This window comes from Eumetopias jubatus, unplaced genomic scaffold, assembly GCF_037043125.1.
Source record: "Eumetopias jubatus isolate StellerSeaLion01/CBP00866 unplaced genomic scaffold, mEumJub1_p1.0 scaffold_9, whole genome shotgun sequence".
NCBI lineage: Eukaryota > Metazoa > Chordata > Mammalia > Carnivora > Otariidae > Eumetopias > Eumetopias jubatus.
The window spans coordinates 126,594,347-126,618,987 of NW_028274815.1; the positions used below are offsets into that span (position 1 = coordinate 126,594,347).

A 24,641-nucleotide genomic window follows, 5' to 3' on the forward strand; every position below is an offset into this window, starting at 1 on the left:
TTTTTTTTTACTTTCATTTATATTTATTTATTTATTTTTAAGTAGGCTCCGCACCCAGCGTAGAGCCCAATACAGGGCTTGAACTCATGAGATCTAGACCTGAGCTGAGATCAAGAGTAAGACGCTTAACTGACTGAGCCACCCAGGCACCCGTGTTAAGCTTCTTAGAAAACAAAGAAAAGCAAACAACTCCTGAAATGAATTACCTATCCTGTGCTGGCCACAATGCAAGATCTTTTATCTCCTTTGATCCTCACAAGTCTGAGTGGTGGGGAGGACTAACCCCAGTCTAGAGAGGAGGAAACCGAGACCAGGTAATCTGCTGAAGGCAGAGACCTGGTCAGTGTGCCGGAGAGCCGGGATCTGACGGTAGCCTGAGCTCATGCCCTATGAGATATTTTTTGCTACCCCCTACGGCATACCTCTCGTTGGCTAAATGTTCACCGAACAAACACTAATTGACTTCTACTTAAATCAAAGCAGGGGATCCACAAAGGATTGGTCCTTCTCCCCAGGGAGTTCAAAATTTAAAATGGGAGACAGGTAACAAAAATAAAGGATTTCTATGATTGTCATAGGTACAAAGAGAGACTATTTGGCCCAGAGAGGAGAGAGCATCTAATTCTGCTGGCGTGTGGTGGGACAGGAAGGCTGGGAGCACTTAGCTTCATCCTGAGGGACAAGGAGCGCCACGGAGCATTTTAGCAGGAGCATGACATGATCGGGTCCAAATCCTGGGAGCATCCCAGCAGCAGTGTGGATGTGCTGATGAATGAGTGAACGAGCAGCCCAGCGGCGTGGAACACAAGCAAAGGAGGAGGCCTGGGAGATGGCCAGAGGATGAGAGGCGAGAGGGAGGCTGGGGCAGGGTCTCTTACTCACACCTGGAGGTGAGAGATGAGCTGTCCCACGGTGATTTCCTCCGCGATCTTCTGGTATAGACTCTGGCTGTTCAAGACCATGCTCTCCAGGATGGCCAGGGACCTCTGAAGGATGGACACGTCCACCATGGGCTGGCTCACGTACCCTGCAATCTACAGCAGCGAGGGCCAGTTAGTCAGGAAGCCCAGGGCCCAAGAGTGCTAGACGGTTTGGGTTTCTGACGTTGGCCCACGAAGGCTCTCCTCCCAGGTGTGCGGCGCACACGGGGGCAGCTGTCCCCATGTGGACAGTGGTATCTGGTTTATGGCCACCCTGGCCAATATGCCAGGATTTCCCTAGGCACGGGCACCTCCATTTGTCAAATGACAAATGATCCAAGCCACCAACTGTGTTTCCTCAAAATCTAAGGGCTCAACCCTTTGTTTTCAAAATAAGGGTTGAGGCATGAAAACGCTAAGTGTAGAAAGCAGAGGATCTTCCTGAAACTGGGATCTCCTTTTATCTCCATGTACCCTTCTCCCGACACATGTTCTACCCCTACGTGTACACAGGACAGCAGAGACTCGGGAGGCAGGAAGGCCTCAAAGTCTTGTAATCTAGTAACTCCCCATTATTCTCAACCCCCATTATAATGTCCCTGACACATGGTCATTTCACTTTTGCTTAAATATCTCCAGCGTCAGGAAGTTCCCAATGTCCCAAGCCAACGACAGGTGTGATTCTAGGTCGGTGGATACATGACTCATTGGTTTTAGTCCAGTTTTGACAATTGACACTGCCCCTTCCTATAGAAGAAAGGAAGGCTAAAGTAGAAGTACCCCCTCCCAACCGCCGAGTTCGAGCTGACGATCCAAACAGGCTGTTTTGCAGATCTGTCAACAGAAGGCAGACTTAGAAATCTAAGGTGGAGAAAATGAACATGTATCGCCAAAGAGAAGGGAGCACTCGGGAAGCAGATCAGAAGCTCAGGGCTGCTACTGGTGGCCTGGCTGGTGTCATCCCAAGTCTCACTGACAATCCCATCCCGCTTTGGCCACACACACCCAGTTCCCAGAGCCTGTTTCCATCTTCTCAGAGCAGGCGCTGTGAGAACAGGGAAGCAACTCTTTCAGGAGCCCCAGGAAGACCCGAGCATGCGGATGAAAAATCGGGCCTTGGGCACAGAAAGCCGACCCTCAGCAGAACGGCATGCATTTCTCCATAAACCAACAGGACAACCAGCCACAAAGGGAGGAGGAAGATGACGGAATGCTGGAGGCCTCACCTGCTTAATGAAGGTGATTGAAACCATGTCCCAGGAGACAATGCCGTGGTCCATGAGCTCTAAGAAGGCAGTCAAGGTGAATGCCAGCATCTCACTGTAGCTGAGACATAGGCAAAACACACACAAAATTGGACAAAGATTCAGAGCCAGGGAACACAGGTGTGGTGGCAGCCGCAACGGGGACCGATTTCAGCAAAAGCGTCGGGGACGGTCAGCACGGCTGTAAGCTCCCGCATGCACACCTGGCCAGGTGTGCAGCAGACTCTGTCCAGGCATCCATCTCTGGGAAAAAAGAGCTGCCAGGGGATGGGCTTTCCTTCCCCACATCACCTCATCTCAGGAACACGCGCACTCATCCGTTTCCCAAAACCAAGAAAGGTATCAGACCTTTACAATCCCAACACTTGGCAGGGGAACCCGAGGGAGCTTACAGCCCATGTTCAAGGCCAAGAGGCAGCAGTGCAGGACAAAGAGTACAAACTTCGGACGGGGGCTCAATTCCTGTTCAACTATTTACTAACTGCAAACTTTATCTTTTCAAACTTTAAATTCCTCCTCTGTAAAACTGAGTCAGTCTCACAGCATGAAGATCACAGGGTCGTGGCGAGGGCAAGATGACAATGGGTGCAACAGCCTGGCTGCAGTGCTGATGTAGAATGGGGACTCCAAGGCCTTCTCTCCTGTGTCCCTCCTCTTTCTACACACCACCCTTTAGGCAGCTGCATGGTGCTCTAGATTTAACAAACCCGTCGGCAAGGCAGGTTCGGGCCCATTCACAACACTCCCCGTGACAGTACTGCAGTGTAAGCAGCATCCCCATTTTAAAGAGGAGGAAACCAAGGCCAGTCTAATGCTATACCCCCCAGAGATGGCAGAAGTCTCTGAGGGCTGCTGAAGGCTTCACGATGTCTGTGCTGCTGCAAAATCCGAAACTTAAAACAAACACTCATGATCAGGTGCCTGGTTTGGCTGAAAATTTCAATAGCTTGGTCCATCAGCTGAAAAGAAGATTTCTGCCTCCCTCTGTGCCACCTGAGACGGACAGAAAGCCACCACAGGCCTAGACAGCTAACTAAACAGCTGTTCATTCACGGCTGGCCACGGGCATGGTGTCCCGCCACACTCATCTTAGCACTGGAGAATCAGAGATGTCTGTGACCTACGCAAAGTCCTGGAGCTCGTCCTCCCTGTGAAAATGGGCGGTAGGGAGATGGCGAACCTATGGTGAGCACAGAGAAAGCCTGTGTGTGCGTGCGCGCACGTGTGCGTGTGTGGAATGGGGCGGTGACTGGAAAGGGAGGAAGCAGGGGCGGGGATTAAGAAGAGACAGATGCCTGTTCTGGTCAATTCTGGACAGTCTGCTCACTAGCTTCCACCGGGCCAATCATTTCCCATAAATTAACAGATCTTTCATGACCTGCCTTCTCTCCTCCTAACTTCTGTACCCCCTGATTTTACTACTGCTTGGCATCTGTGAAGACCACCTAGAGTGCAAGATTCAGGACCACAATAGCGAATCCCTCTGGGCAGAGCCCAATACCTGGCTCACCGCTCTGTACGCAGAAGGTGTTCAGTAAATTCAAGTGACTCAGTGGAGATGAGAAAAGGATGCCCTGCAGAATGAAGTCAGTCTCTGAAACCCCCTACTAAGAGCTCAGTTATACTCACTGGGACAAGAGCTTGGTTCCACTTTCCACAAGCCGTGTGAGCACAATGATGCCATCCATGTTGATGAACTCAGTGGCGAAGGTCACATCAGCAGAGAGCTTGGCCAGCTCCTTCATGGCATCCAGCCGGGTCTCCATGTTGGACGACTGGGTCCTCTCCATCAGCTGGCGTGCGGCCCGGGACTATGACACCAGGGACAAGATGTATGCTTGTCTGCTCCTTGTGGCAGGTGACTGCTCTGTGAGTAGCTCATAAAGGCTCTTCTGTGGACATCCGAGCCCGAGGCAGAACTAGTTCACACTGTCTAGGAGTTGGCTTAATAAATGCTTATTGGATCACTCAGGGAGTTACCAGTATGCCAAGACCGATCTGGAGCTGTGTATATCCTTTTCCGTAGCACTCTGCTCTATGGATTACAAACACTTCCCACTGAAGGACTACAAAGGAGACCAGGGAGACAACAGTCCACCACCTCTGGCAAGTCACAGAGACACAGATATTGGCTCAACAGAGGGGAGCTTTCTATTAATTTAAGCCATCAGACAGTAGACCAGGTTGTCTCTTGACGTAATGAGCTCTTAGTCACTAAAAGCAACCAAGGAGAATCTGGACAACCAGCTGTCAAAGATGCTACACAAGGGATTCTTGCATTGGGGAGGATTTAATCTGCTGATCACCTTTAAAGTCCCTTTCAATCTCAAAATGGGATAAGCCTGACAAGTTTTTTTGTAACTTTCTCTGAAAGCCTCTATCATTATTCCTCAAACTGACAGTCCTGGGGAAATTTTAAGAATACCGAGGAGCTGGGAGCTTTCAAAAGAGCTTTTTCCCAAAGTGATGGCTGGTGACCAAGCCTTCTCCTAGCACAAGAACTTCTCCCAACAGAATGCCTTGCTTCCTTTCTGCAAGCCCTAGCCACAAGCCCTGCCCTAGTGTCCGCCAGCCCTTCCTCTTGCTGAACTTCCTGCCTTTGCAGTCAGGGCCCTCGCAAGTGACTGACCCGCAATTCGTCATTCTCTATTTTTTGTCTGTTAATTAATATTCTCAGCTGGAACGGAAGAGCCTGGAGAGCAAAATGCTGCCGCGGTCTTTATTTTTTCTTACAGTGCTCAGCAAGTGACTGCAGCCTGGCTCCTGCCGCTGACCGAGGAGTCAGGCCCGGTCGCCCCTCTCCCCGCTCTGCCTCTCCTTTTTTATTATCAGAGACAGGGCTCGGGACGACACAGAAATCCTCCAGGCTCCCCACCGCGGAGAAAAGGCACGCCGCGAGAAAAGGTCATGGGATAGAACGATTTGAAGGGCACTAGTCTGCATCACACTTAGAAACTTCCAACTCCAAATGTTAATGCTCCTCTTGAGACAGCGTTTCCGGACCACTGTCCCCTACGCCAGAGAGACGGACTCCTGGGCAAGTCAGCTACTCTGCACAGGAGGTCCGTAAAATGCTGTGGCGCGCCTATGAAAGCAGCTCCCAGACGGTCACATCAAGCTGCAGAGCTGACGGTGAGGGAGTAGAGAATATACCGGCCCGGAGTCAGACAGCCCCGGGTCTGAGAGGCGGCTCGGCCACGTTTTTATCTGTGGGACAAGTGGCAAGTCTCTTGACCTGAGTCTCTGTTTGCTCATCTGCAAAACGGGGCGCTATCGAGAGGGTACCCATCTCTTCGGGGGTCTGCCAAGATGAGATGATATACACTGTATGCAAAGCGCTCGTTCTGGAACTGTTACCTGTTATTACTGCACACCACCCTTCTGCTCAGATGGACCTGTCTCTTGCCTCGCCAAGAAAACTGGTGCCATCATGCCCTTAATTTTCTGGCAGCCCTTCTACACCTAAGTGATCCCCACACCGATCATCCTCCTTGGGGACTGAGTGGTCAAAAATCCCTCCACCCGGGCTCTGGGTTGCCCCTGTCCTGACCCAGTGAGGTCCTGTTCCAGTCATCACCGCCTTTCCTGCACCATCAACCTTCCTCTCTTCCATCTTAACTTATTTTCAAAGACACATAAGAAATTGCAACGGAAATTAGCAGCTAGGAAGGGTCAGAGGCGGGGAACTGGGGAGATGAGGGACGGGAGTGCGAGGGAGACCTTCTGCTGTATCTTTGTCAAACTTTTTGATTTTTGTAACCCAGGAATGTTTTAGCTCTTTTTAAAAAGCATTATCTTTTTGGCTCCACATCCCCGAGTTCCTGCCTTCTGCTGTCTACTTCCTTTTATAACCAAGCTTCCTGATAGTGTGGTGAAGTCAGGGACCTCACTTTGCCATCACTGTAGCCTGGCTGTCATTCATCACAGCACGGGAACTGTCTTCACAGAGGTCACCGGGGACCATGGACTTCCCAGATCAGTGAAGAGCCTTTCTACTCTCAGTCCACTCGATCTCTGCTCACTGCAGACCACGCCTTCCTCTATCCTCACACCCCCTGCCCCCTCCCACCCCCCTCGAGGCTTCTGGTTTTCTCTCTGCCCTTCTGGTTGCTTCCTTAGTTACCTTTCAGGACCACTGGCAGGAATCAGGGCGTCTTCCCTTTCCTTCCACATCTAGGATATCACCACATCCCCAGGTTTACCTCTAAACATCTCTCATGCCCGTCCCCTCGTCTCCACTGTCGCTTGCCTTCACTTCATGGGCTGTTAACATTTCTCATTAGCTTCTTAAAGATTCCTCCTACCACCAACCTTCTTTTTTTAGCCTGTCTTCCACACTGTCACTACAGCGATCTTCCTAAAATATAAATCTAAACATAATGTACCTTCCTGCTTAAAATCTTTCAATGTCCCCACATCCCCTTCTGAATCAAGTCCAAACCCAGGAGCAGGCCATCCGGGACCCTTTCAGGTCTGGCTCCCCACTGGGTGCTACAGGCCCCACCTCCGCCACACGAAGCACATCTCTCTGCTTGGGATACTTTCCATTTTCTTCTCTCTCCAGCTAACTCTTGCTTATCCTTCAACATCTGTGCTAAGCGTTCCCTTCTATGGGAAGGTTTTCTGGGAATCCTCAGGCTGAGCTAAGCAGCCCCTTTTCTCAGTCCCCACAGCTCCCTAAGCAACTTTCTGTCAAGACGCTTGAGAGAGGCCTTTGTTTCCTCCTCACAAGGTTGTGAGAACAAAGATTGACTTTTTTTTTTTTTAAGTAATCCCTACACCCAACGTGGGGCTCAAACTCACAACCCCGAGACCAAGAGTCAGATGCTCCACTGACCGAGCCAGCCAGGAGCACCTCAAAGATTGACTTTTTAAGCTCTGTAGTCTTGGTTTCTAGAAGAGGGTCTGGCCCATGGTGGGTGCTCCTATATGTGCTAAATAAATGTACTCCTGATGACAGCCGGATACCTACCGGAGAGACAGCCAGCTGTAAGATGGTCCCATTCTTAATGTCACTGCGCGTCTGGGTAACAAAGAGAAAGAAGACTAAGATACAATATTAAAATTGTGCAAGCCAGCTGAATTGACGAGAACTTGCTGTCATTTACAGTAGTTGTAACTGAGCCTCTTAGGTCAGGCCTCCTTCTGCGTGCTTCTTGCCCAAGAACTTCTCAGACCCCATCCACATGCCCCTGGCCCTCAGGAGGTAGAAGCCACGGTTTTCCAGCCACTAGAGGAGGCAGGGCTGGTGCACCCCACCCCGCCTGGGAGGCAGCCCCTCCCCTGTAAACAGAAGCTGCCCGCACGTCAGCAAGGCCGGCAGCGCCACCTCCTCGGGCCACCTCCTCTGCCGCTCCCGAGCTGACCTGCGCTCCCGCACTCACCTGCTCGGTGATGTAGAGCTGGGGGCCATCTGCATAACGGAGGGTGTAATACTCTGGGTTCGGCAATGACCACCTGTGGAAGAAACATAGTACAGCCATCTGGCCCTCTCGCTGGGCCTGGCAAAAAGCTGTAGATGTATTCATTTCCAGCAGAGTCACCTCAGGGGTTAGGTGGCCTATCTGGAGGATGGGGGAGACCCAAAGCTTCAGGCTGAGATACTGACAAGACAACTTGCCCGGCCTTGGGTACAGACTGGCACAGCAAAGGCGGTCCGCACAATTCAGCGTGGGCCTCACACCCCACCAGGGCCTCAGGCAGGGCATTCCTGGGCTTAGAGGAAAAAGAAGGATTTCTACGAGGTCTTAGGGACATCCTTCTCAGCCTACTTCCTTTGTAAGACAATGATCCACAGAAGCTCCATTCCCGGGACCCAACTGACTGGAGATTCCTCTCAAGGTGGGGCAGTGTTCCTGTAGTTGTTAGCCTACCGTTGTTCAGAACGAGGGCACTTGCTACTTACCCATCACAAACTTCCTTGATGATGGATGCCAGAGGCCGTTTCTGAAAGACGAGGGGGGGGGTGGGGAGAGAGAGAGAGGGAGAGAGAGAGATCCTTCACCTGCAACCACATGCTACTCATGCCAGAGGGGCTGCCAAGGAGGATCAACCCGGGGCCTGAGCAGGGCCTGCCTCCCTGATAGCTTCTGTTGGAGCGAGAGGCTCTCCCAAGCGGGGGGACAGACCTTCCATGGGGTGGGACAGGCCTCGACCTTCCTGTTGCTGGCTCTTAGTCCTGATGCCAAAGGCCCCCACCCCTGAAGACACCCCTTGCCGCGCACTTCCCAGCTCCCCCGCCCTGCATTGCTGCTTCTGCTTCTCCTTTCAGGAGCTCACCTGGTCGATTTCAAGGAGCTGAGCATTAGCACCTGGCCACTCAATGGCTACTTTGACAATGTCTGATGGCGGTGGCATTGTTCCCAATGGGCCCTACTTCCCCAAGAAACACACACAGACACAGCCGCCTGGAGAGAAAGAATCAGAGAGAAGGGAAGAGTCAGAGAGTCGGGCTTCATTTTTAACTCATTAGATATTTTTGAGAATCAGAAGACGGAGAGTGTCCAAAGTAACATATGGAACTACTTGGTTGGAATTTTTCTGTATCACACTCAGACCCTCTCCTTGGGCTTTTTGTCTCTTTTAGATTAAGTCAGCAAGTGGAAGTAGGGCAAACCTATCCATCAACTGCAGATCAGCCAGTAGCAAGATCTGCCAACGTGACACTTCGGCCTAAGGGTCGGGAGCACTGTGTGGTAGAAGAATGAATTTACTGCAAATTCCTGTTTGGGGACCTTGGGAGGGAGAAGCATATGCTCGGAGACAGATAAGAATAGGCAGAGCCTTTGCTTGGTTGAGTGGTCGGCTGACGGAGCCAGCCCACTTGTGTTCCGCAGCCATCCGAGGAGGATCCCGGTGTCAGCAGGGCCCAGCCACACGCTCTCTCGCCTCCTCCCTAGTTACTGCTCCACTTCTTCCCCTTCAAAGGACACAATGTGGGGCCTCCTCTGTGTGGGATGACGCAGAGTTCAGAAAATGGGGAAGAGAACTGGGACAGGAAATGCTATTTTAGTCCCTACTGCCAAGGGCAAGGGCTGCCGGAGCTCAAGTGTAGGGAGGTGAGGACTGCCTCACACAAAGGCCCCTCTATAGGAGGACGAGGCTTCGGAAGTACCTCTAACCCCCCTCCCCCATTTGTCTCCAAAATAAAGGAAAATAAATCATTTTGAACAGGTCTGGAAGATGGGCCCATGTGACCGGTTTCCTAGGCAACTCCGCTAGCTTAGTGGTATTCCAAGCAGCAGCTAAAGCAACCTCTCTCCAAGGTCTGATGAAGGCAAGTCATTCGACTGATGGATTATTTCCATGTATATTTACATTCCTTGCCTACAGGTTCAGGAGAGGCCTCTCTCTTAATGCAAAAGACCTTTCTCCGGCATCCGCCAGGCTCAGCCGCTCACCCTGCACTTCATGCTTCACTAATGGAGACCGCCTGGCTCTCCCGAACTCGCAGCAGAGCCGCTGCTAAGCTGCTATTCATGTGTGCTATCAACTTTTAGGCCCAGACACAGATGTCAGTTCTCACAGCCCCGTGAGCATAGACCCATCTGGTGAAAGGGGTAAAAGTCCCTTCCCCTACACACCCGTGAGTCTCAGTGAGAGGAAAGCTTCCATGACCATTTCCCGATCAGGGTGGGCTGCCCCAGAAGGCAAGTGTCAACAGCATTTCCAGCACGTGACAATGCACAGATGGTTTTCCGAGGGCTTTCACTGATTCTGCTGAGCCCTCCCAGCAGCCTCAGGAAGTAGATGGAACCAGACTATGACCTCTCCAATGACACAGCTGGAGCTCAGAGGTGGGTTAAAGGGCCCCAGTTCAACCAGCTAATAGGGAGGAAAGGGGACAGAACTTGGGGCCGACTTTGGCCAGTGCTCTTCCCCTCCCCCCTGAGCTAGCCTGAATTTCTGTTCGTTGGAACTAAATCCAGCCTAAAGGGGTTGCAGGGGGCTAGGCTGATGGTCCCTAAAGCTTCTGCGATGTCTGCAGCTCCAAGCAGAATCTCCCGCATATGATGTTCCTGTGCCTAGACACACAATGAACTGTTCCCATTAGAATACCTCCTGGTTGAAAGGTAACACGGCAAAGCAGGGGTGGGACCGTGACTCTCTGGATGCCTAGGGCAGCATCCTTATCCTTACCGGTAAATGTGCCATAATTAGGAGGTATGACTGTACAGTTGTGAGATCATTTTTTAAAACTGAGACATAATTTACATACGAAATGCACAGAGCTCATGTACGTGTGTATATATAGAAGAGAAATACACACATCTCTCTGTAACTACCACCCAAAACAAGACTTCGAGCATTTTCATCACCCTGAAAAATTCCCTCCTACCTCCTTCTAGTCAATCCCCCAGCTTCCAGCCCTCCAAGAGGCAACTCCTTTCTGACTTCTCTCGCCATACATGAGTGTCGCCTGTTTTTGCACTTTATATACACGGAAGTGCACAGGATGGCTTCTTAGACCATTTCTCATTTATTTCTTCTCTTTGCAACAAGTAGGTGGTGCAGGTGCAAGAGAAGGAGCTGGGATGACTGTCCTGCTGGAGAAGCAACTGGATTTGGACCCGATGGACTCAGGACCCAGTCACAGTCCCATCCCTAGGTGTCTGGGCAATGTGGACGTGTCCCTTTCACCCAAGTCTCTACTGTGGGATGTGAGTGTTGAACTAAAGCACGTGTAGAGTGCCTCCTAAGTCTAAAAGTCCATGATTCTAAAGTAGAACTTACAAATCCAAATGAAGATTGCCCATTTCAAAGTCCACACCCAAAGAAACCACACCCTTATTTCGGATGGTGCTGCTAAGAAACAATTGTATTTGTTAGAACTCACTTTCTGGACACTGTCTTTGGAGACAATGAAGCTAAAGCTCATTATTTGGCCATTCCACTTTACTCTGACCCCACTTGGCATTTCCTAGGTTGACCTTCTCTTTATTAAACTTCGCCCTGAGTGATTCTTGGCTGTTTCAAAAATTCATAGTCATTTTAAAGCGTGGAGATTTGCAACCACCGAGACTATTCAAGAGATATTATGAGCCCCCATTCTCAGCAACTCTGCCCTTTCTCACACAGGGCAGGCTGTCCGTTTGTATTGCATGACACTCTCCCCAACCCTGCCCCAGCTGGTGGGACCGAGGTGAACGCTCAACCTCAGCTGGACGAATCCAATTCTTTCTCTTAAATTTAAAGACACTGGCTAAGGAAGTTGGATGGCAAGGGGCCTTGGGGCAGAAAGGTACCTTGGCAAGCCAAAGCCACCAGCAAGCCAAAGATACCAAGAAGCAAAAACCAAGAGTCTTCCAGAGGAAGCTGTTCTGCAGGAAGAATCCAGAAATGTGTAGATAAGTGGAGGCCAGAAACCAGAAACCACAAAGTCCCAAAAAGAGATGGAAAAGCCTTCCCAGATTCCACGGCTCCAACTCCTACACTTGAGGCGCCTGAAATTCCCCTGGATCCTGGCCCCAAAAAATCTCCTTTAAATGGAACTAGCCTGCTTTTCTGTTCACTGCAACGAAAAGGCCCAAGACTAAGTTTGACCCCAAGCTTTGAAGGAACTCTGATATGGGGGCCCACACAGGCAGAAGCAAAACAGGCCAAGGGTAATGACAGTGAGTAGGCCCTTACTTAACACGGGCTCAATTAGTAAAGAGTGAAACCCACTTAGATAAGTCTGGTGTGTTTAAAACAGATTAGTTATATAAGTGACTTTTTAGTAATCATGCTGTATATAATAATAATGGGTAGACAGCCTCTTTACAGTTGATCACTTTTTTTTTGAGATTTTATTTACTTATTTTTTCATTTATTTTACGGGGGGGGGGGAACAAGGGGGAGGAGCAGAAGGAGAGGGACAAGCAGACTCCCCGCTGAGCGCAGAGCCTGATGGGGGGCTCATTCCATGACCCTGAGATTACGACCTGAGCTGAAATCAAGAGTCGGTCGCTTAACCCAATGGGACACCCAGGCGCCCCTGATCACTCACTTCTTTTTTTTTTTTAAAAAGATTTTATTTATTTATTTGACAGAGAGAGAGAGACAGCGAGAGAGGGAACACAAGCAGAGGGAATATGAGAGGGAGAAGCAGGCTTCCTGCTGAGCAGGGAGCCCGATGCTGGGCTCAATCTCAGGACCCTGGGATCATGACCTGAGCCGAAGGCAGACGCTTAATGACTGAGCCACTCAGGCGCCCCTGATCACTCACTTCTATAGCATTATTACAGCTGATGCTCAAGGAACCCTGAAAATCATCCCCACTTTACAGATGAGACAACTGAAGTTCAGAAGGGTTGAGAAGCTTATCTTCCACAGGGCTCCTTCCCACACCTCCCCTCCCCCGCAAAAAAGAAAGAAATCGGATCAGACTGGATCTCAAGGCTGAGTTGTATGACTTCAAAGTTTGTTCTTTTCCCTCTATGTAATACTTCTTTGATGCTGATGACATTAGCTATTATATACTGCTAAGGTCCTTTTCTAAGGACTTTACATATATTGATTCATTTAATCCCCCCAGTAACCCTGGGTGGTATATTTTTACACCCATTTAACAGATGAGACAATGCGAAGCAGAGAGAAATTAAGGACCACGCTCAGCATCACACAGCTAAGAATAATGAGTCCGGGTAGGCTGGCGTTGTTTGAAAGCCACATGAGCGGCAGGTAGATCTGTCTGTGGCCCGCAGCAGGTGCCTGGAGGATTCTGGTTTGCTGTACCTGAAGCTAAGGCACCCTGAAGGAAAGAGACCTGCCCAACAAGAGCTCCCTGGTCCAACAGGGAGAGGTTCCCCCACTGTCTAGAGGGGGCCCACACTCCCTCACGTGCTGTTCAGTTCCTCTCCATCTGGCCAGATCTGCCCAGACTTCCTGCTGCTTCTATGAGGCAGGCCATGTCCTTTCATTTCTCCTGTCCTCCCTGCATGCCCTCTTCCTTCCCTGGACTGTCACAAGAGCTCCTATTCAAACATCAAAGCCCAGGTCCGATGTCACCTCCTACCACTCTGAGCTGTCCCCACCTTTCTCTAGCGAAACGAAAGAGGATGGGGCCACTGTGTTCTCACAGCATTCTGCTCAGACCTCTATGAGGGCTGTGGCCCTACTCTGCTACAAGTATTATTATTATTATTATTATTATTATATAGCTGATGCTGTATAATAACGTTTCTTTTTGTAGAAATTTGCTGAACACCAGACTCACCCAAAAGCCAATAACTTGGAGCCAAAGCACAGTTAAGTATTTATGCATCTCTCTTCCTCACTAGCTCTTCCTCCAAGGAAGGTACCCTTGTCACCCACTAACGTAGCCCCACACCCGGCACGCAGTTATGGCTCAGTAAGCACCAGTGTCTGCGCAAATCCATCACCTCTGACTTCTTCAACTCCTACGAGCCGGGGCTGCCTCTGAATGGAAAGGGACTGGCGTGAATTGTTCTGGTTGTTTGGTGTTCCCTGCACATCCCACCACCTTCCAGTTACACAGTATTTCCACCGTCGAGAGTCTGGTTGTCATCTCCGACATAAGAACGCATCTCACCGGAAAACCAGGTTTAGTTGCTTGACTCTACCGAAAAGAAAGGGGTGAGGATCCCTCTGGTTTTCTCTCCGTACAGGGGAGAGGAGAGTAAGATCGGTCATGTTCTCCCGAGCACATTCCTGACTGAAGGGCCTCCTTGTGGGGAACTCCTTCAGTACTTACTTGCTTACGCTTCATTTTAGAAAGGAAGTGGAAATTAGGTCGAAGCAATTCAATAACATTGCCAAACTCTCGGGGTTATAAATAGCCTCTTGCTCGGCACTCAGCGGTGCTCTTGAGTTCAACAGCAAACAGCCGGGATGAGGGAGCTGTGGTTTACATCCAGGCCCAGGGGGGCAAAGAAGTGATACCCCTCTTCCAGATGAAACCGCTCGCCACCCCTCACCTCTCACCCCCTTTAAAGCAAGTGTTGCAGACATCAAGCAGGCTGGGAAAACTCACCATGCCACAAACAGGAGAGAGGCACACATTTGATCTGAGGAAGGTAATTCTGTAAGGCAGGAGAATGAAAGTGCACGGTTTCAAAGGCAAAGCTGGGGAAACGAGAGAAATAGTAACATCGGTGTCTCCAATGGAGCATTCCCTAAGTGGCGTCTGGAAGGTGCGCTTATAAAATCAACACCGTTACAAAAGGCCCCGTGGAGCTTTATCAATCACCACCCATGCAGTGACTGCTCCAAAGAGCTGGACTCTGATGGCAGGGTGACACAGCCCATCTGAGGGAAGGAAGTGAACCAGGATCCCTTCCCACCAGTAAGGAATTCAGAATGAAGATGCCCGGTTCCCAGCTCCCCATCCTCCCTCCCCTCTCCTCCCCGCTCTTTTAAGGATAAGGATTGATGTGTGCTTTTTGTTCTCTTCTTTTGCTTTTGATTCAGTGGAGGGACGGTGTGGGTGAGTCTGGTTTACGTTTCCTGCAACAGAGTCCACTATACCAGGAAGGGAACTAGAGGTCACACCCTCTTTCTAATTGAAACCGCAATCTCACTAGAGGCTTCTCCCTCTGAAATCTTCTCATCTGAGAAGTGACTCAACTTCCCTGAGTTCAGACCACTGAATGAGGATGAGCTCTCAGCTCCAGAGCAGGGGAACCGGGCTGACAGAGATTCAACTTCCGCCATGCACTGCTCGAAACGCTGAGAGGGACCGTCATGCCTAGTGGCTAACGTTTCTTTCTGTAGAAATTTGCTGAACACCGGACTCACCCAAAAGCCACTAACTTGGAGCCAAAGCACAGCAAGGAAGGGTATGAGAAGTGGGTAACTGTCCGGGCTTCTTCCCCTGAACACCTACCCTAAGGATCACCTAGGTCTCCTCTGACCCTGCACAGAAACCCTCTACAGGCTTCCTATACGTAGAGACCAGGGTTTAAACTCCCTAGCAGAGCACTAGGCTGACCCCAGTTCCCCTCGGTGGCTCCTCAGGGTGGAACTGCCTTCCACACTCTCCCGTGGAGATGCTAGTACGTCGCACCAGACCATCTTGTTCCCTCAAACATCATGCTCTTCTGAGTCTGCGCTTTCACTTGAGCCGTTATGGCTTCCCCTTAGCCAACTGGCAAACTTCTACCCATCCTTCAAGGCCCAGCTCACACAATCACTCATGGGTGTGGCTTTCCTCATCTCCTCGCCTCAGGCAGAATCAACTGCACCCTCCTCTGCAGCTCCCAGTCTTTTATACAAAGCTTCACAGTCCCACTGACTTGTAATTCTCTATGTGCGGCTTCCTCCCCTGCTAGTAAAGTGTGAGCTGCACAGGAACACATCGGCAGCGCCCGGGAGCCGGCAGTCATGAAGGATCACCCACTCAATCAGAATCTGCCTTCTAACAAGACCCCCGGGGGTTCACATGCACAGTCAAGCCTGAGAAGCAGATTCTAGACCAGTGGTTCTCAACTCTGGTTGTGCACCATCAACGCTCATCCCACGCCACCACACCCCTTCCCCACCCAAGTGATCCTAACAGTGGTCAGGGCTGAGAGCCACAGGTAACAGGACTGTTAGCCATCTGAGAGCAGGGACACATCCAGCCTGGGTCTCCTACCCCTCCCCCTTCCCCAAAGCTTGCAGCACAATGCCTGGCACACTGCAGCGCCTGCAGAATTCCACACTAAAAATGCCCTCCATGGGGCACCTGGGTGGCTCTTAATGTCAGCTCCAGTCATGATCTCAGGGTTGTGAGACTGAACCCCGCGTTGGGCTCTGCACTGGGCGTGGAGCCTGCCTAAGATTCTCTCTCTCCCTCTCCCTCTGCCCCTCCCCCAACTCCCTCTCTAAAAATAAATACATAAATAAATAAAATAAATAAAAATACCCTCCAGGATGTCCTGAGACCTAACGGCCTTTCAACAAGAATAAAAAACAAACTGCAGAGGACTGTCCATTGCCTAGAACTTTACAAATCCCTAACTATAATAATCGACAAATTTAGAAGGGCTCAGGATTTACAGACTGCTTGCCTCAGTTTTTGGAAGTGAAACAGACACTGAGATGGAAAATACTGATGAACTTTAAGAAACTGTTCCCCTTCAACAGACCACTGTGGTTGCAACAGGGTAGCAGGGCTTGTGGAGGGAGGGGGCGTGGTGAGCTGAGAAGAGTCCTGGGTTAGGGCTGAAGGCCCGGGCTTTGGGCCCAACTCTTTCAATACCGACCATAACAAAACAGCATTGTTCTCCTTGTAAAATCAGGCCAAGCCCTCTCATTTTATAAATAAGAGAACTGAGGTCCAGAGAAGCTGGCAAGGCCCCACCACCAGTTGGGGACAAAAGAAGGTCTTGGTCCCCCATGCCTGGGTTAGTTCCCTCTCTGCAGCACAGGAGACCCGACTGCCCAGATTCACCACGACCACGAGCCTCTCTAATCTCTAACCCTCTTGTCCTGATCTACGTGAGGGGGGCAGACTAGATGTTTTTGGGGTCTCTTCCTACCTTGACCTTCTGGTGAGCCAGTGTCACTTAATGGTTAGGAGCTTTTGTTCTGGAGTGGGCCAGACCTGGATTTGGATTCCAGCTCTAACAATTTCCATATCTGTAAAATGGGGATTAGAATCAACCCTACTCTCTAAAGTGGTTATGAATATTAAGTGAGATAATCTATGTTAATCATATAAGCACAATTTCTGACAGAGTAAGCAGAATTCCAGCTGTGTGAACTTGAAGAAGTTGCAAAAACACTGTAACCACATGTCCCAGCATAAAAAAAAACCCCTACCCTCCAGGCTGCAGGATATTGATGACGAAACGAGAACATATGTGAAGGCAAAGGAGGAAGCAAATCAATATAAAGGCAAAGCACTGCTGGTGAGGGTGTTCTGTTGTTGTTGTTGTTGTTGTTGTTGTTGTTGTTATTACTCTCTTCTAGAAGAAGCACTTTGGAGACTTTTTAGTCAGTGCCAGAGCCATGGCCAATACAAGGCTTGCCACACAACAGGCGCTCAACAAATCTTTCCTGGTGACTCACATTAAACCAGCATGCCTAGTGGGGTGACAAACTCAAACGCCGTAAGCAGCTGGGCAGATAAGTAAATAAGCCAAGTAGCGTCTATGCAGGCACGGAGGCAAACTGTAAAGCACCCACCCCACCTAAAGGAACTCAAATTCAACACTTTCAAACACATTTCATAGCTTCGCCTCGACAGCAACTTTGCAGGCTCTGCAGACCACTGATTCTGGTTCTCCATCACAACACATGGTTGTCTTGCGCATCATCTCTATCACCCTGTGATGTGGTCTTGTCTTTCTGCGGTAAGCATCCTGAAAATGAAGGCTGTGACTTACACTCCCCAGTCCCCCTAACTAGCCTAGAACCGCGTCGGCCTCGCATTGAGGGGAAGCTCCCTCGGTGAGCAATTGTGGAACTCAGCAGCTAGGATGCTAACTCGAGCGTGGTGCTCCCAGCACCGCTGCGATGCTGCAGGGCATGTATATTTTTCTCCCCAGATCCTGGGACCAGGGTGTAGACTGTGCTGAGAGGTACAGGGACTGGGTCAAAGAAGGACTTGCCTTGCAGGGTTTTCATCCAAATGCATCAAATATGCTTGTTCCTGAGCCACCTAGACAGGTGGTATTGACGCGTCCAGACACATTACTCTGCATGAAACCAGACAGAATATGCAATATAGCCACAGGTGCCACTGTTCTCAAGTTTAGTCCCCACTTCCTGCACCCCCAAACTTCCTTGGCACCTCCTAGAGGCAGCACAGGGTATAGAGAGACCAGACTCCAGATGAACACATGAGGTCCTGGTCCTCACGTTCTCTCCTCCACTCACAAACTCTAGGATGATCACCAGCAGGCAGTGTAACTTTTAGGAACTCCCTTATTTTTATTAGTAAAATGCAGGTAACAATAACTACCTCAAAAGACTCTAAAGGGGATTAAATGCCACGGGTATACAAAGCTTCTAGAACTGCACAGTCCGATATGGCAGCACCTAACCTGTGTACTGTAGAGCCACTGAGCACTGGGCATGTGGTTACCACAAACTGAAACGGACTGGCTATAGGCAGAAAACACACACCAGACTTCAAAGACTTAGTGCACCCACAAAAATGTAAACTATCTCGTTCATGGTGTTTTTACATTGCTCACATGTCAAAATAATATTATTTTGGAATATAATAGGCTAAGTAAAATGTGTTCCAAAAATTAATTTCACCTGTTTCCTTTCACTTTTTTAATGTGGCTACTAAAAAATTTAAACTACACATAGTGCCTTTTATTTCTATTGGACACTGAGTATTGCTCTGCATAGAGCTTGGCATACAGAAAGTATTCCAATGTTGGTTTCCTTCCCCCACTGGCAGGCTATCAGGGACCATGATTCACTCCCCCTTCCTCCTGTCAAAGCCATGTCCTCCATCCCCTTATTTAATAAATATTTACAGTGCCTGGTCCCGTGCAAGACGCTGGAGATACAAGGGGCAAAACCAGACACTATCTTCTGGACCTTATTATCTGGTGGAATGGACAGACATTTTAATCCTTTCACAAATAAAAGTAAAACTGCAGTTGTTGAAGTGTGGTGAAGAAGTACACAGGGTGACAAAAGTGGGGAATTCACCTGGAGGAGTCAGGGCTCAGGTGTGCCTCCTAAGGAAGTGATACTTGAGTGCAGATTTGAAGGATGCACTAATACAGGCGGGGGAAGAGCCAGCCAGGCAGAGAAGGTTTAGTGTGAAGACCCGGAGGGGGGCCAGGGCTTGGTATGTAGAAGGAACAGGAAAAGGACAGTGTGAAGAGTCCTGAGCGGGAGGGAGAGGTTGGAGGTTCCAGATCTCCAGGGCTTGGGCGAGGATCTGGGGCTGACCCTGCAAGAGGTGGGCAGCTGGCCAGTTTTAAGCAGCGGAGTGTCCGGATCTGATGTGCGTTTTGAAACATCCCACGGGCCACGGTGCGAGGCCCACAGCAGCGCGGCCCGAGCGCGGGGGGCACATCAGGTAGGACAATGCAATCGCCCAGGTAGGAGGCGACAGACGGCCTGAACTGAGGGGAGCGGCGGAGATGAGAAGTAGATGGACTGGGGGCCACATAGCCGGCCGGCTCGACGGGGCGGGGTGATGGGCAGCGAGTGCGTCGGCGGCGGCGATGTCAAGAGAGACTCCCCGGCCGCGGCCGAGGGCCACCCCGGGCTCCCATCGAGCGCTCTCCCACCCCGTCCCTCCCCCATCTGCTCCTCGCGCCCGCAGGCTTCATCCTCTCACCCTCCTCCTCCCTCCGCTCCTCCAGGCCCGGCCCGCCCTCTTCCCCACCCGACGCCTCTCCGGGTCGGGAACCCGCGCCCCTCCGGCCCGGCGGACCCAGCAGGGCCGCGACCCCCTGCCGAACCGGCGCGGTGCAGCCGGGGCCCGCCCTCCAGCCCCTCAGCCCCCTGGGGCAGATGCAGGCCGCAGCCTCTGGCCCCCTTCCCGGCCCGGCCTCTCCTCCCCGCATCCCTAGGGCCAGGCCCCTCTCCGCCGCCCACCACACCCCGGCGCCCCGCGCGCCCCTCACTCACCAGGACGCCGACCTAGGCCCAGCTCCCGCGCCCGGGTCTCGCCTCCGCGGCTCCTCCAGCCTCCGCCCGCCCCGCCTGCCCGGGACCCCGCCCCCGCAGGCCGACCCGGGCTCCTATTGCTCCGCTTCGCCGTCACGCTGAACTCTCTTTCTTCAATTGGGTTGCTTGCCTGTCACTCAAGAGAGGGCGGGCCCAACTGCCGGGGGAAGCGCCGGCTGTCCCCGCCCCACTGGCGGAGGCCTCTTAAAGAAACAGGCTTCCTTCCCTCCCACCCTCACCACCCACCCGGCGGGCTGTGGGGTCAGAAGGAGCGGGATTTCGCAGCCGATCCAAGAGGCTTTTCTCCCTCAAACTTTTCTTTTGGCACAGCCCGGGAGTGAAGGAGAAGGCTTTGGTTCCCTGTGACAACTCGGAGATTTTGAGGGCTGAGCTGCCCTCTGGTGGCACTCAGCCCCATGCTCCGCGGGCATGTAATGCACACTCAACAGTGGGGATAACTGAGTGGGAGGTGACAGTCGTGTCAGAGGCTGTGAGCAGCCGTGGCTACTCACCACCGAGATGGAGCTACTTACACCGGCACCCAGGGCTGACCGTGGGCGCTGAGCGAAGGCAGAGGGCTCCCGCTCAGTTGTACGGTCAGTGAAGTCCCGTGGGAGGTGGCGTTTGTCACCGCACCTGCGGATCAGAGCAAGGCCGGGCACCGAGCCAAGGCCTCACCCGTGCGATCTCCCTATAGACTCACAGCAACCCTAATGTAGGTATTATGCCCATCCTCTTGTTTTGGATAAGAAAACTGAGCCTCTGAGCAGGCCAGAGATCACACAGCTAGTGGCCCGCAGGTCAAAACGCCACACTGCGCTGGTCTGATTCTACAGTTTATGGTTTCACCATTTTGTCTCACAGATCCTTACAACAGTCCCGAGAAGTGTGTATTTTGTTGTCCGTTTTACAGATGCTCGGCAGAGACTGCAGGAGATTGATAATATCCAGAAAGGATTAAACAATGACCACCCTTTATAGGGCACTTTGCGGTCCACAGAGCAGTCTCGCATGTGTTGTTTCATTGGATCCCCCAAACATCGAAGATGACTTTTGTTAGTCTTATTTTACCGGTGAAGAAACTGGTGCTCAGGGAAGTTGAAGGTCAGTAATAGCTAACATCAATGCAGCCCCCACCGAGGTCCTCAGCAAACTTTCCGCAAAAGTCCATGCGGTAAATCCTCGGCCATATGGTCTTTCTGACAACGACTGCACTTTGCTGTTGGAGTGGGAAAGCAAACACAGGCAACAGATACACAGGCGAGTGTGACCGTGTCCTAGGGGGTGGCCGGGGCCATAGTTTGCCCACCCCTGGTCTACATGTTTGCTGGATATCAGAGTCTTGTGTGGACGATTGCTTTGTGGGATCCTCAGGGCCACTTTGTTAGTACCCATACTGTTATTGTCTATTATTGTTGTTGCTGATGATGCTGCCATCTTAATCCTTTTACAAAGGAGGAGTCGAAGGTGTGGCATGGTTAAGGAGGTACCTGAGGTCAGTGCAAGAACTAGAAGTCAGATCCAGCTCTTGCTTACTCTGAATCCCACACTCCTTCCTGCCCCATCGGAAGTGGCAAGCCATGTTCACCTTACCTTTCCTGGGCTCCAGGGAAAGAGAACTCCTATAATGAACTCCTGAGGAACATTCTACTCCTTCCTGCCTTCCCCCATGTCGGGGCCGACCAGCTGTCTGCCAAAATCCCTCTCCCTGCCTTTCCTCGTAACATGGCTGCCCAGCTAAGCTTCACTGCCCAGCCCCGCTCGCAGTTAAGAAAAGCCAGGGAGGGGCACCTGGGTGGCTCAGAGGGTTAAGCATCTGCCTTGGGCTCAGGTCATGATCTCCAGGTCCTGGGATGGAGGCTCAGCGGGCAGTCTGCTTCTCCCTCCCCCTCTGCCTCTCCGCCTGCTTCTCCCCCTGCTTGTGCTCGCTCTTCTTTCTCTCAAATGAACAAATAAAATCTTAAAAAAACGAAAGAATGGCCAGGTAACTAAGTGTTTGCCAGTGGAAATGGAACTTCAGGCAAGGCATTTAGTCAGTGGGCCTGCCTCCTCCCCGCTCTTTGTCCTTCTCTCTGGCTGGACCCAGCCTTGCCCTTGCAGGGGGATGACAGCGCCACCACACAGAAGGTGCCAGGGTCCCCGAATGATCACGGGGAGCAGAAAGCTACCTGCTGACCTGGAATACTTTCCAGTCACTTCATGCTCTTATGTAGAAGAGAATTAATCTTTGTTCCTTAGGCCATTCACTTTTGGGGGGGGGCAGAAGGAGAAGGGCATCTATTAGAGCGAGCCCTGCACTTACACAGCCTCAGGGGGATACCTCCTTAATTTTGCGCCCTAGTCCTGGCCCTGCTCAGTACACATTAATCCCAGGAACGAGTCACTCACGTTAGCTTTGTACCACTTTGTCTTCTTCTTTTTTTTTTTTCCTGATATGCCACTGCAAGGTCTTTCATCGCAAGTCTCAGGAACCAATTCTAGCTAACTTCAGCAGAAAAGGAGTTTGTTGGCAGGCTGGTGGCTAACTCACAGAGGTGACAGGAAGCTGGGGAGCCAGGTTAGGGAAGGACAGAGACTGGAGATGCTGTGGGTGTTGAGATAGTCAGAATTAATTAGCTCCATCCTTTTCTCCCCTTTCTCAAACAGATCTTTCTTTGATCAGAACCAAAGTCCCTGGAGCAAAAGTCCAGTTGGCTGAGCTCAGGCAACATGTCCTGCCCTCAGCTGAGGAAGGCGGACACCTTCACTGACAGCCCCATCCAGACTGTACACAAGGGAAGAATTCCAGATTCCTCCACCCCCACTCCCAGCTGCTACCCCTGGGCAGTTGAGGCCAGGTGCTCGGTTTTCAGGATGAGAGCAAGTAGGAGAAATACCTGACGCTGAATGTCATGATTACATAAACCCAACACAGTATCTGGCACGTGCTAGAGCCTCGTATCATACAGAGCTCTCTGTTACTTCCCAGCTGGGTGTGCTTGTGGAACTTACCAGATCTCTGTGAGCCTCAGTCTCCTCATCTGTACAATGGGGATAATAACAGTACTGACCTTAATGGATTGTCCTGAGAGTTAAATGAGAGGCAGTGAATGAACAACATTTGGCACGGTGTCTGACATAACGAGTGCTCAATAAACTGGAGGTAGTTTTAAAAACTATAGTAGGCCTTCAATAAGTATTTATTATGTGAGGGAATTATCTAGAATATTTTGAGTTCCCCTGAAACCACATCTGAAACTGGAGGGTTTCGAAATACCCCTCCCGGTTCTCTAACCCACAGACCTTCCACATTCGGATGGTCTGCCAGCCCCTTTGTGGCCTCATTTCCCTCCTTCTCCGGCTTAGAAGCCTGGTCTCCCCTACAGTGGCTCCCCTTATGTTCACGTTCATCTCCTGTGCTCCCTCCTCTCTCCATTGACTCACCTGGAAAGTCCCAACTCTGCTTAAACTCAGCTCACCACCCGTTTCTCACCTGTGTCCCGCAATGGACAGGCTCAGAGGGAAATACAGACCCTTTTGTGGCCCAAGCGGGTCCTCCGCACTGCGGGGCAACCCTGTGTTGCTGCATTTCCCTGGTGCATCCCGTCCTGCTCCCTGAGAGGCTCTCCTGCGTCTTCTCTCTTTTGCCTTCAGCGCCTCACTTGTCATTGACGACTTTCTTATCTCTCTAACAAAACAAGAAACAACAAAAAGAAAGAACAAAGGAAAGAAAGAAAAAGAAACAATCAGGAAATAAGGAGAAAACTCATCTCATCGCCAAATCCACCAGCCTGTCTTCCTCAGTACCAGAGAGCTCCACCTTCTCCTGTGAGGGGAAGTCGCCTTCTCTGACCCCTGTAAGGGCCACCCTGCAGGCATTCCCGAGATGGCATCTCTTCTCACCTACTCACAGATTTTTGCTTCTGTAGGGATCCTGACTCCCCTGTACCATTGGTGCTCAGTCACGCTCACCCCCGTCTGCCTGAGCTGTAAGGTGGCCCATCTCTAGAGTGGTGGGGGCTCCACCATGGTCTACAGAACCCCAGATGATCCGGCACTTGACTACTTTGACTTCAGCTATGTCCAGTCTCCCCCCACTCACTCAGCCGCAGACTTGCAGCTTGATTCCCCACCTCTGGGGCTTTGCATTTGCTGGTCCCTTTTCCGGAATGCTCTTCCCCCTGATGGTCACCTGCTTACTTCACTTTATTCAGGTCTGCTCTAAAACCTACTCAGGCGAGTCTTCCCTGACCACCCTAAGGGCTTGAACCTAGCCCCACCCCCATCCCCACTCTGGTCCCTTAACACACGCTAATGTCCTTCAATGTGCTCAACATCATTCCCTGTGCTCAACATCATTCCCTTTTTCTTGCCTGACTTCCACAAGAGTCCTAAGTTCCACAACGGCGGGGATGTTGACCGTCTTGTTGCTGGCTGTATCCCCAGCGCCCAGAGCAGATCCAGCACAGCATACGTGGGCAATATGTCATGTTTTGCAGTTCTGAATAAACAAAGGAAAACAAGCCATGGGCAAATGGAGGGGCTCCACGAATTTGACTCATGTTATATTTGAATCTTCCTAAACACTCATATACTAAGCATAGCCCTTCACATAAATTATTGTTGAAATACAATCCCTGCAACCACACTGGAAGGATTTCTGATACGGTGGCTCATACACATCAAAACCTACCTTTATCTGGTTAAAGAAATAGAGCCAGTGTTTATTGTGGGTCTATATGCCAAGATTTATGTTGGGGACTCTTATATAGATGATCATTCAAAGTTATCAACTTTCTATGGAGTATTAGAGCACCCATTTTACAGATGAAGAAGACTGAAGTTTAGCGGTGCACGGAAACTAGCTAAGGCTGAACAGCTGGTATGATACCCAAGTCAGCCTGACTTC

General features: G+C 51.0%; 1 protein-coding gene across 5 annotated transcripts in view; it reads right to left on the reverse strand.

Moving 5' to 3' along the window:
- Positions 1-19,796, reverse strand: part of ELMO2 (engulfment and cell motility 2) — a 39,078-nt gene extending 19,282 nt beyond the window's left edge. For 2 of the 5 annotated variants that reach the window (XM_028121851.2, XM_088026784.1), the window contains exons 1-8: positions 19,715-19,796; positions 8,465-8,592; positions 8,091-8,131; positions 7,570-7,642; positions 7,158-7,208; positions 3,815-3,996; positions 2,147-2,246; positions 883-1,034 (exon numbers count right to left, since the gene is read on the reverse strand). In XM_028121851.2, the coding sequence (XP_027977652.1) occupies positions 883-1,034; positions 2,147-2,246; positions 3,815-3,996; positions 7,158-7,208; positions 7,570-7,642; positions 8,091-8,131; positions 8,465-8,542 (677 nt within the window). In that variant the 5' untranslated portion in view covers positions 8,543-8,592; positions 19,715-19,796. Of the gene's footprint in view, positions 1-882; positions 1,035-2,146; positions 2,247-3,814; positions 3,997-7,157; positions 7,209-7,569; positions 7,643-8,090; positions 8,132-8,464; positions 8,593-17,721; positions 17,809-19,714 lie in introns of all 5 variants that reach the window. The other 3 variants (XM_028121852.2, XM_028121853.2, XM_028121856.2) reach the window with 3 other exon arrangements.
- Between the last annotated feature and the right edge of the window lie 4,845 nt (positions 19,797-24,641).